This window comes from Panulirus ornatus, chromosome 17 (assembly GCF_036320965.1).
Source record: "Panulirus ornatus isolate Po-2019 chromosome 17, ASM3632096v1, whole genome shotgun sequence".
NCBI classification, from domain to species: Eukaryota; Metazoa; Arthropoda; class Malacostraca; order Decapoda; family Palinuridae; genus Panulirus; species Panulirus ornatus.
The window spans coordinates 56,749,973-56,762,232 of record NC_092240.1 but is presented as its reverse complement, the minus strand read 5'-3'; the positions used below and the strand labels follow the sequence as shown (position 1 = coordinate 56,762,232).

The 12,260-nt window shown below is 40.8% G+C and overlaps 2 protein-coding genes across 2 annotated transcripts in view; one reads left to right on the top strand and one right to left on the bottom strand.

Annotated features, from left to right (window-relative positions):
- The window catches only part of LSm-4 (Like Sm protein 4), a 62,276-nt gene extending 50,527 nt beyond the window's left edge, over window positions 1-11,749 (top strand). Inside the window, exon 6 of the mRNA XM_071672675.1 lies at window positions 8,450-11,749. Coding sequence (XP_071528776.1) covers window positions 8,450-8,621 — 172 coding nt within the window. The 3' untranslated portion in view covers window positions 8,622-11,749. The remainder of the gene's footprint in view (window positions 1-8,449) is intronic.
- Window positions 710-12,260, bottom strand: part of Echs1 (Enoyl-CoA hydratase, short chain 1) — an 80,325-nt gene continuing 68,774 nt past the window's right edge. The window contains exon 8 of the mRNA XM_071672674.1: window positions 710-855. The gene's annotated coding sequence lies outside the window, so the exon portion shown is untranslated. The remainder of the gene's footprint in view (window positions 856-12,260) is intronic.

The window sequence follows — 12,260 nt, the reverse complement described above, 5'->3', positions numbered from 1 at the left end:
GCAATCACAACCTCTTGTGTCAGGTACTATTAGAAAGAATTCTCAGCTTTTCTAGTGTGAAGTGTGCATGCCAGATTTAGGTGCCTAAACCAGAATCTAATTACAAGACAAAAACTTGTAAGGTTGGGCATAACCAATGGAACAATATTAAGACTTAGTTCACCAAATTACTCTGGACAATTAAATTGCCCTGATGATGAAAATATAGTAACTAAAATTGGCAAGAGAACTTGAATAAAATAATCATGAAAAGATCTTACATTTTTGTCAGTTGTGAGAAAATATTGTTATAAGAGATTGCATACAGAAATACCTTGAAAAGTTGTAGCTCTAACAATTTGATGGTGGAAATTAGTGCTTATTGTTGTGAAAGTTAAACACCGCACATTGAGACGGTTCTTCAGCACATTCTAACAGTGAATAAGTGTTTATGTGTTGTTCTGATGATATCCTCATTGTAAAAGTAAGCATTGAAATTCTAATATTACATTAATACTTGAGTGTCAGATGTCTTTATTTACTTAGAAAAAAGAATGAACAAGGTTTATTATTGGATTGTGTTTTCAACTCATAATTGTCGTCAAAACTTCCAATGCAAGCTTTATCTCGTTATAAGTATGGGTAGTTTTCTCTTGTGAATAAGAAAGTTTCTTAATATATTTTTATATTTAACTGACTTTGAAAACTGTGTAGAAATTATTAACTGTGATTAATAGGTAGCATTTATACAAACTTACATTTTTACACAAATGTAAAATGTGCTGAAATATGCACATAACAGTGTATAATAGTAGTTACATATCCACAAAGGTCAGGTTTTTCTGTATTTCATTGCCATAAACTAGAGGTGTAGATCTGAAATGGGAAAATTGCAGTATGATGAGGACATAGCATCAACATTGTTATTAGTGAGGACCAAGTCAATCAGTATCACATTTTTAAAGGATGTATATTTCTAATATTTATGCCATGCTTCATTTGATATCTTATATAGTTCTGAAATTCTGGTAAATAATTTACAGTTATAGAATTAAGAGCAGGAAGAGATTCTTACATTTTACATAAGGAATTTTTGATTTTAGTAATTTTCATGGTATATATACACAGTATAACTTCATGCCACATTCTCCCCTAAAGACAAGTTTGTAAGAATAGTAAACTAATTCATCCCTTTGAAATTTTTTACAGTTGCTGCTTACTTTTAGTAAAGGTAGATGTGCTTGGAAACACAGCCTATATGAAACACAGGGATTTTACTTCCCACGTATTCCCTGCGTGTCGTAGAAGGCGACTAAAAGGGGAGGGAGCGGGGGGCTGGAAATCCTCCCCTCTCATTTTTTTTTTTTTTTTTAATTTTCCAAAAGAAGGAACAAAGAATTGGGCCAGGTGAGGGTAGTCCCTCAAAGGCCCAGTCATCTGTTCTTAACGCTACCTCGCTAATGCGGGAAATGGCGAATAGTTTGAATGAAAGATATATATATATATATATACTCAACAGAGGTATAAGTTTGTTGAGTATTCCTGGTAAATTATATGGGAGGGTATTGATTGAGAGGGTGAAGGCATGTACAGAGCATCAGATTGGGGAAGAGCAGTTTGGTTTCAGAAGTGGTAGAGGATGTGTGGATCAGGTGTTTGCTTTGAAGAATGTATGTGAGAAATACTTAGAAAAGCAAATGGATTTGTATGTAGCATTTATGGATCTGGAGAAGGCATATGATAGAGTTGATAGAGATGCTCTGTGGAAGGTATTAAGAATATATGGTGTGGGAGGAAAGTTGTTAGAAGCAGTGAAAAGTTTTTATCGAGGATGTAAGGCATGTGTACGTGTAGGAAGAGAGGAAAGTGATTGGTTCTCAGTGAATGTAGGCTTGCGGCAGGAGTGTGTGATGTCTCCATGGTTGTTTAATTTGTTTATGGATGGGGTTGTTAGGGAGGTAAATGCAAGAGTTTTGGAAAGAGGGGCAAGTATGAAGTCTGTTGGGGATGAGAGAGCTTGGGAAGTGAGTCAGTTGTTGTTCGCTGATGATACAGCGCTGGTGGCTGATTCATGTGAGAAACTGCAGAAGCTGGTGACTGAGTTTGGTAAAGTGTGTGGAAGAAGAAAGTTAAGAGTAAATGTGAATAAGAGCAAGGTTATTAGGTACAGTAGGGTTGAGGGTCAAGTCAATTGGGAGGTGAGTTTGAATGGAGAAAAACTTGAGGAAGTGAAGTGTTTTAGATATCTGGGAGTGGATCTGGCAGCGGATGGAACCATGGAAGCGGAAGTGGATCATAGGGTGGGGGAGGGGGCGAAAATTCTGGGGGCCTTGAAGAATGTGTGGAAGTCGAGAACATTATCTCGGAAAGCAAAAATGGGTATGTTTGAAGGAATAGTGGTTCCAACAATGTTGTATGGTTGCGAGGCGTGGGCTATGGATAGAGTTGTGCGCAGGAGGATGGATGTGCTGGAAATGAGATGTTTGAGGACAATGTGTGGTGTAAGGTGGTTTGATCGAGTGAGTAACGTAAGGGTAAGAGAGATGTGTGGAAATAAAAAGAGCGTGGTTGAGAGAGCAGAAGAGGGTGTTTTGAAGTGGTTTGGGCACATGGAGAGAATGAGTGAGGAAAGATTGACCAAGAGGATATATGTGTCGGAGGTGGAGGGAACGAGGAGAAGAGGGAGACCAAATTGGAGGTGGAAAGATGGAGTGAAAAAGATTTTGTGTGATCGGGGCCTGAACATGCAGGAGGGTGAAAGGAGGGCAAGGAATAGAGTGAATTGGAGCGATGTGGTATACCGGGGTTGACGTGCTGTCAGTGGATTGAATCAAGGCATGTGAAGCGTCTGGGGTAAACCATGGAAAGCTGTGTAGGTATGTATATTTGCGTGTGTGGATGTATGTATATACATGTGTATGGGGGGGGTTGGGCCATTTCTTTCGTCTGTTTCCTTGCGCTACCTCGCAAACGCGGGAGACCGACAAAGTATAAAAAAAAAAATATATATATATATATATATATATATATATATATTTTTTTTTTTTTTTTATATATATATATATATATATATATATATATATATATATATATATATTTTTTCCAAACTATTCGCCATTTCCCGCATTAGCGAGGTAGTGTTAAGAACAGAGAACTGGGCCTTGAGGGAATACCCTCACCTGGCCCAATTCTCTGTTCCTTTTGGAAAATTAAAAAAAAAAAAAAAAAAAAAAAAAAAACGAGAGGGGAGGATTTCCAGCCCCCCCCGCTCCCTCCCCTTTTAGTCGCCTTCTATGACACGCAGGGAATACGTGGGAAGTATTCTTTCTCCCCTATCCCCAGGGATAATATATATATATATATATATATATATATATATATATATATATATATATATATATATATATATAGGGTGCGTAAGACAAGGGAGCAAATGGGAACTTCAGTGAAGGGCGTAAATGGGGAGGTGATAACAAGTAGCGGTGATGTGAGAAGGAGATGGAATGAGTATTTTGAAGGTTTGTTGAATGTGTCTGATGACAGAGTGGCAGATATAGGGTGTTTTGGTCGAGGTGGTGTGCAAAGTGAGAGGGTTAGGGAAAATGATTTGGTAAACAGAGAAGAGGTAGTAAAAGCTTTGCGGAAGATGAAAGCCGGCAAGGCAGCAGGTTTGGATGGTATTGCAGTGGAATTTATTAAGAAAGGGGGTGACTGTATTGTTGACTGGTTGGTAAGGTTATTTAATGTATGTATGACTCATGGTGAGGTGCCTGAGGATTGGCGGAATGCGTGCATAGTGCCATTGTACAAAGGCAAAGGGGAAAAGAGTGAGTGCTCAAATTACAGAGGTATAAGTTTGTTGAGTATTCCTGGTAAATTATATGGGAGGGTATTGATTGAGAGGGTGAAGGCATGTACAGAGCATCAGATTGGGGAAGAGCAGTGCGGTTTCAGAAGTGGTAGAGGATGTGTGGATCAGGTGTTTGCTTTGAAGAATGTATGTGAGAAATACTTAGAAAAGCAAATGGATTTGTATGTAGCATTTATGGATCTGGAGAAGGCATATGATAGAGTTGATAGAGATGCTCTGTGGAAGGTATTAAGAATATATGGTGTGGGAGGCAAGTTGTTAGAAGCAGTGAAAAGTTTTTATCGAGGATGTAAGGCATGTGTACGTGTAGGAAGAGAGGAAAGTGATTGGTTCTCAGTGAATGTAGGTTTGCGGCAGGGGTGTGTGATGTCTCCATGGTTGTTTAATTTGTTTATGGATGGGGTTGTAAGGGAGGTAAATGCAAGAGTCCTGGAAAGAGGGGCAAGTATGAAGTCTGTTGGGGATGAGAGAGCTTGGGAAGTGAGTCAATTGTTGTTCGCTGATGATACAGCGCTGGTGGCTGATTCATGTGAGAAACTGCAGAAGCTGGTGACTGAGTTTGGTAAAGTGTGTGGAAGAAGAAAGTTGAGAGTAAATGTGAATAAGAGCAAGGTTATTAGGTACAGTAGGGGTGAGGGTCAAGTCAATTGGGAGGTGAGTTTGAATGGAGAAAAACTGGAGGAAGTGAAGTGTTTTAGATATCTGGGAGTGGATCTGTCAGCGGATGGAACCATGGAAGCGGAAGTGGATCATAGGGTGGGGGAGGGGGCGAAAATTTTGGGAGCCTTGAAAAATGTGTGGAAGTCGAGAACATTATCTCGGAAAGCAAAAATGGGTATGTTTGAGGGAATAGTGGTTCCAACAATGCTGTATGGTTGCGAGGCGTGGGCTATGGATAGAGATGTGCGCAGGAGGATGGATGTGCTGGAAATGAGATGTTTGAGGACAATGTGTGGTGTGAGGTGGTTTGATCGAGTAAGTAACGTAAGGGTAAGAGAGATGTGTGGAAATAAAAAGAGCGTGGTCGAGAGAGCAGAAGAGGGTGTTTTGAAATGGTTTGGGCACATGGAGAGAATGAGTGAGGAGAGATTGACCAAGAGGATATATGTGTCGGAGGTGGAGGGAACGAGGAGAAGAGGGAGACCAAATTGGAGGTGGAAAGATGGAGTGAAAAAGATTTTGTGTGATCGGGGCCTGAACATGCAGGAGGGTGAAAGGAGGGCAAGAAATAGAGTGAATTGGAGTCATGTGGTATACAGGGGTTGACGTGCTGTCAGTAGATTGAAGCAAGGCATGTGAAGCGTCTGGGGTAAACCATGGAAAGCTGTGTAGGTATGTATATTTGCGTGTGTGGACGTGTGTATGTACATGTGTATGGGGGGGGGGTTGGGCCATTTCTTTCGTCTGTTTCCTTGCGCTACCTCGCAAACGCGGGAGACAGCGACAAAGTATAAAAAAAAAAAAAAAAAAAATATATATATATATATATATTGTCCCTGGATCGATGTGGTATACCGGGGTTGACGTGCTGTCAGTGGATTGAATCAGGGCATGTGAAGCGTCTGGGGTAAACCATGGAAAGTTGTGTGGGGCCTGGATGTGGAAAGGGAGCTGTGGTTTCTGGCATTATTGCATGACAGCTGGAGACTGAATGTGAACGAATGGGGCCTTTGTTGTCTTTTCCTAGTGCTACCTCGCACACATGAGGGGGGAGGGGGATGGTATTCCATGTGTGGCGAGGTGGCGATGGGAATGAATAGGGGCAGGCAGTGTGAATTGTGTGCACGGGTATATATGTATGTGTCTGTGTGTGTATATATATGTGTACATTGAGATGTATAGGTATGTATATTTGCGTGTGTGGGCGTGTGTGTGTGTACATTGTGTATGGGGGTGGGTTGTGCCATTTCTTTCGTCTGTTTCCTTGCGCTACCTCACAAACGCGGGAGACAGCGACAAAGCAAAATAAATAAATAAATATATATATATATATATATATATATATATATATATATATATATATATATATATATATATATATTGTCCCTGGGGATAGGGGAGAAAGAATGCTTCCCACGTATTCCCTGTGTGTCATAGAAGGCAACTAAAAGGGAAGGGAGCGGGGGACTGGAAATCCTCCCCTCTCATTTTTTTTTTAATTCTCCAAAAGATGGAACAGAGAAGGGGGCCACGTGAGAATATTCCCTCAAAGGCCCAGTCCTCTGTTCTTAACGCTACCTCGCTAATGCGGGAAATGGAGAATAGTTTGAAAGAAAAAGAAAGATATATATATATATATATATATATATATATATATTTTTTTTTTTTTTTTTTTTTTTCATACTATTCGCCATTTCCCGCGATAGCGAGGTAGCGTTAAGAACAGAGGACTGGGCCTTTGAGGGAATATCCTCACCTGGCCCTCTTCTCTGTTCCTTCTTTTGGGAAAAAAAAAAAAAAAAAAAAAAAAAAAAAAACGAGAGGGGAGGATTTCCAGCCCCCCGCTCCCTTCCCTTTTAGTCGCCTTCTACGACACGCAGGGACTACGTGGGAAGTATTCTTTCTCCCCTATCCCCAGGGAATATATATATATATATATATATATATATATATATATATATATTTTTTTTTCATACTATTCGCCATTTCCTGCGATAGCGAGGTAGCGTTAAGAACCCTGGGGATAGTGGAGAAAGAATACTTCCCACGCATTCCTCACGTGTCGTAGAAGGCGACTAAAGGGGACGAGAGCGGGGGGCTAGAAACCCTCCCCTCCTTGTATTTTAACTTTGTAAAAGGGGAAACAGAAGAAAGAGTCACGCGGGGAGTGCTCATCCTCCTTGAAGGCTCAGATTGGGGTGTCTAAATGTGTGTGGATGTCACCAAGATGAGAAAAAAAGGAGAGATAGGTAGTATGTTTCAGGAAAGGAACCTGGATGCTTTGGCTCTGTGTGAAATGAAGCTCAAGGGTAAAGGGGAAGAGTGGTATGGGAATGTCTTGGGAGTAAAGTCATGGGTTGGTGAGAGGACAAGGGCAAAGGAAGGAGTATGTGATAGAGCGTAAGAAAGTAAACTCTAGATTGATATGGGTAAAACTGAAAGTGGATGGAGAGAGATGGGTGATTATTGGTGCCTATGCACCTGGTCATGAGAAGAAAGATCATGAAAGGCAAGTGTTTAGGGAGCAGCTGAGTGAGTGTTAGCTGCTTGGATGCATGAAACCGGGTTGTATTGATGGGTGATTTGAATGCAAAGGTGAGTAATGTGGCAGTTGAGGGTATAATTGGTGAACATGGGGTGTTTGCTGTTGTAAATGGAAATGGTGAAGAGCTTGTAGATTTGTGTGCTGAAAAAGGACTAGTGATTGGGAATACCTGGTTTAAAAAGAGAGATATACATAAATATACATATGTAAGTAGGAGAGATGGCCAGAGAGCGTTATTGGATTACGTGTTAATTGATAGGTTCATGAAAGAGAGACTTTTTGATGGTAACTTGCTGAGAGGGGTAACTGGAGGGATGTCTGATCATTATCTTGTGGAGGCGAAGATGAAGATATATAGAGGTTTTCAGAAAAGAAGAGAGAATGTTGGGGTGAAGAGAGCGGCGAGAGTAAGTGAGCTTGGAAAAGAAACTTGTGTCAGGAAGTACCGGGAGAGATTGAGAGCAAATGACGTAAAGGGAGTGGGGGAGGAATGGGATGCGTTTAGGGAAGCAGTGATGGCTTGCACAAAAGATGCCTGTGGCATGAGAAACATGGGAGGTGGGCAGATTAGAAAGGGTAGTTAGGGGTGGGATGAAGTAGTAAGATTGTTAGTGAAAAAGAGAGGCATTTGGACAATTTTTCCACGGAAATAGTGCAAATGACTGGGAAATGTATAAAAGAAAGAAGCAAGAGGTCAAGAGAAAGGTGCAAGAGGTGAAAAAGAGGGCAAATGAGAGTTGGGGTGAGAGTGTATCGTTAAACTTTAGGGAGGATAAAAAGATGTTTTGGAAGGGGGTAAATACAGTGCGTGAGACAAAAGAACAAATGGGAACATGGGTGAAAGGGGCAAATGGGGAGGTAATAACAAGTAGTGGTGAAGTGAGAGGGAGATGGAGTGAGCATTTTGAAGGTTTGATGATAAGAGTGGCAGATATAGGGTGTTTTGGTTGAGGTGGTGTGCAAAGTGAGAGGGTCAGGGAGAACGATTTGGTAAAACAGAATAGAGGTAGTGAAAGCATTGCGAAAGATGAAAGCTGGCAAAGCAGCGGGTTTGGATGGTATTGCAGTGGAATTAAAAAAAGGGGGTGACTGTGTTGTTGACTGGTTGGTAAGGATATTCAGTGTATGTATGACTCATGGTGAGGAGCCTGAGGATCGGCGGAATGCATGCATAGTGCCATTGTACAAAGGCAAAGGGGATAAAGGTGAGTGTTCAAATTACAGAGGTATAAGTTTGTTGAGTATTCCTGGGAAATTATATATTCATTTGGCATGAAATGTTTTGATTTTCTTTTTAAGTGGACCACCTTCTTTTATAAGTAATATGTATACAAATTATTAATTTTATGATTGTGTTTTACCAATGGCTTGTAATTTTATGATTCTCTTCTCAGCTGGGTGTCGCGTGTGCTGGAGCCCGTGGTCCTGCTGAGACTGGAGATGAGTGATAGATCTTCTCACACTTTTCAAGTACCTCTTTCCAAATTTCACCAACTGAGATTCACCGTTGCCAGTCTTTTACAACAAATTAATTCACTCAAAACATCCCACATTTGTAAAAAATAATTTTTTAAATGTGAAATTTTAATAACATCTTTAACTCTTAAGAAAAGCTAATTAAAGAATCTGATTATGTGAATGATTTTCAGTTGTGTGTGCTGAACTGTGAGCCTGTACGCAGGAGTTTGTGTATGTTGTGTTCCTTATTCTAAAATGGAAATACAAGTGTACAAAAGAATTCCTTATGCAATCCATATAATAAGATTATTTACCAGTTCCATACAGATTATGAGCTAAAATCTTGTATTCCTTCCTGATGAGGTGGGATTTATGTTTTGAAACAATGGCAACATTTATCTCAGATTTCTTACATTCAAAAACAAGATGATACTCTGCATGTTTACATTTGTTTAGAATGAACATGAGGCCATCTTACACTCATTCACAAAGTTTTAAGTAGTATATGTAATTTCTTAGGACATTATTTCAGTTGTTGCCAGAAAACAGACAAAGAAAGACCACACCTGCTCACACTCATTCACTAGCTGTTATATGATGCACCAAAACCACAACTCTCCATCCACATTTAGGCCTCACAGACCATTTTATGGTTCACCCCAGACATTTCACATGCCCTGGTTCAGTCCATTGATAGCATGTTGACCCCAGTATACCATACTGTTCCAATTCACTCAGTTCCATGCACACCTTTCACTCTTCTGCATGTTCAGGCCCCCAAGCTCAAAATCTTCACTCCATCCTTCCACCTCCACTTTGGTCTCCTGCACCTCCTTGTTCCCTCTACTTCTGACAGATATACCCACTCAACCTTCCCTCACTCATTCTCCATATGTCCAAACCATCTTAGCTCATCCTCTTCTGCTCTCGCAATCACCTATCTCTCTTACCTTTTCATTATTTACTCGATCAAACCACATCACACCACATACTGTCCTCAAACATTTCACTTCCAACACATCCCCCCTCCTCTGCACAACCCCATCTATGGCCCATACCTTGCAAACATACAATATTGTTGGGAATATTTTTTAAAATACCCATTTTTGTCCTGCCAGATAACGTTCTCTCCTCACATTCTTCAGCACTCCAAGAACCTTCATCCCGTCCCCACCTTGTGACTCACTTCCACTTCCATGGTTCCATTTGCTGCAAAATCCACTCCCAGATATCTAAAACACCTTACTTCCTTCAATTCTTCTCCATTCAAACTAACATCCCAAATATTTTGTCACTCAACCCTGCTGAACCTAAAAACCTTGCTCTTATTCACATTTACTCTCAACTTTCTCCTTTCACACACTTTTCCAAACTCAGGCACCAACCACTGCAGTTTTTCACTTAAATCAGCCACCAGCGCTATATCATCGGTGAACAACAACTGACTCACTTCCCAGGCCCTCTCACCACCAACAGACTGCATACTTGCCCCTCTCTCCAAACTCTTGCATTTACCTCCTTAACCACACCACCCATTAACAAATTGAACAACCAGGGAGACATCACATACCCCCGCCACAAACCGACTTTCACTGGGAACCAATCACTCTCCTCTCTTCCTACTTGTACACATACCTTATATCCTTGATAATAACTTCTCACTGCTTCTAGCACCATACTTTCCACACCATAGATTCTTAAGGCCTTCCACAAAGCATCTCTATTAACCCCACCATATGCCGTCTCCAGATCCATAAACGCCACATACAGATCCATGTTTTTCCAAGTATTTCTCACACATATTCTTTGAAGTAAACACCTGATCCACACATCTGAAACCACACTGCTCTTCCCCAATCTGATGCTCTGTACATGCCTTCACCTTCTCAATCAATACCCTCCCATATAATTTTCCAGGAATACTCAACAAAAGTATGCCTCTGTAGTTTGAACACTCACCTTTATCCCCTTTACCTTTATACAATGGCATTATACATGCATTCTGCCAATCCTCAGGCACCTTACCGTGATCCATGCATACACAGAATATCCTTATCAATCAATGAACAACACAGTCACCCCCTTTCTTAATATTCTTAATAAATTCACCTGCAATGCCACCCAATCCTGCCCCCTTGCCAGATTTCATCTTCTGCATAGCTTTTACCACCTTTTCTCTCTTCAGCAAACCACTCTTCCTGACTTTCTCACATCACACACAACCCTGACTAAAACACCCTACATCTGCCACTCTATCATCAAACACATTCACCAGTCCTATAAAATATCCACTCCATCTCCTCCTCACTTTATCGTTACCTGCTATCATTTCCCCCTTTGTCCCTTTCACTGATGTTCCCATTTGTTCTCTTGTCTTATGCACAATATTTACTTCCTTCCATAACATCTTTTTATTTTCCCCGAAGTTTGATGATACAAGTTGACCCTCTGTAATCCAGCACTCTATGGTCCAGCATCTCCCATGGTCTGGCACATTTTGAATCTGCTGCCATTAGTTTGTGGATCTGCCACCTGGGTGGTGCTGTTAGCAGCCCTAAGGTGCCTAAATCTACTTACAGTGCAGCTGAGCTAATTAAGTCATGTTAATTTTATATATTCAGTTTTTTGCTGAAAATGAAAGCTAGAAAAGCTTAAAGTTTTGGAAAAGTTTGAAAGGTGTGAGAAGTAGAGAATTAGACAGTGCACTTATAAAGTGATTTATGCTCCCATGTAATGAAAGTGTAAGCATTTCTGGGGAGATGCTTATGAAGCAGGCCAAAGTTTTTCATAGAGAAATAAAGCTGGACTATGACTGATTGTTTGCAAGGATGGTTACACAAGTTTAAGTGGAGGCATGGATTTCAGTACAGTGTGTGCGGTGAAAAGCATAGTGCTGACACAGAAGCTTGTAGTGTAAGGTCGTATTAAAAGAATCGATAAAAACTCCAATTCTCTTTTAAACAACCAATAGGAATATGTACAGAGCAACAGAGAGTGTACAAGTTGGCTGCTTGGCTGGCTGGCTGGGTGGTTGGTTGTTTGGGTTTTAGGCCTGTCAACTGCCACAGGGGACATTAAGGCCATCAACGTAAGCTACATCAACCAACCAAAAAATATCTGGTAGTAAAGACAGTTCTGCCCCGTATTGGCATCGTATGCCACAAAAAACCCTTGCCCAAAATACTGCAATGATAAAAACCTTGTATGGGAGCATTAATAAATGTATTATTTCCTGTTTTAAGCTTTGTTCTACCTTTGATGACAGCAATATGCAAGTGGAATGAGCTGGCAAGAATAGGGGTTGGTCATACATTTATGTAGAGGTTCCCTCAGAGGTCAATTTCAGTTCTCTGGTAATGGCCAGGTCCCAAAGTTGCTGGATTAAAGAGGTTCAACCTGTACTCTCTTACCCCAACTCTCATTTGCTCTCTTTTTCAACCCCTGCACCTTCCTCTTGACCTCCTGCCACTTTCTCTTATACATCTCACAATCATTTGCACTCTTGTATCATCCAAATGCCTCTCTTTCACAGCAACTTTACTCCTTCCCACCACTCACTACCCTTTCTAATCTGCCCATCTCCCACCTTTTTCATGCCACATGCATATTTTGTACATGCCATCATTGCTTCCCAAAATACGTTCCATTCCTCGCCCACTACCCTCACTTCATTTGCTCTCACCTTTTGCCAATCTACACCCAATCGCTCCTGGTATATCTTCATATCCACAAGATAATGATCAGACA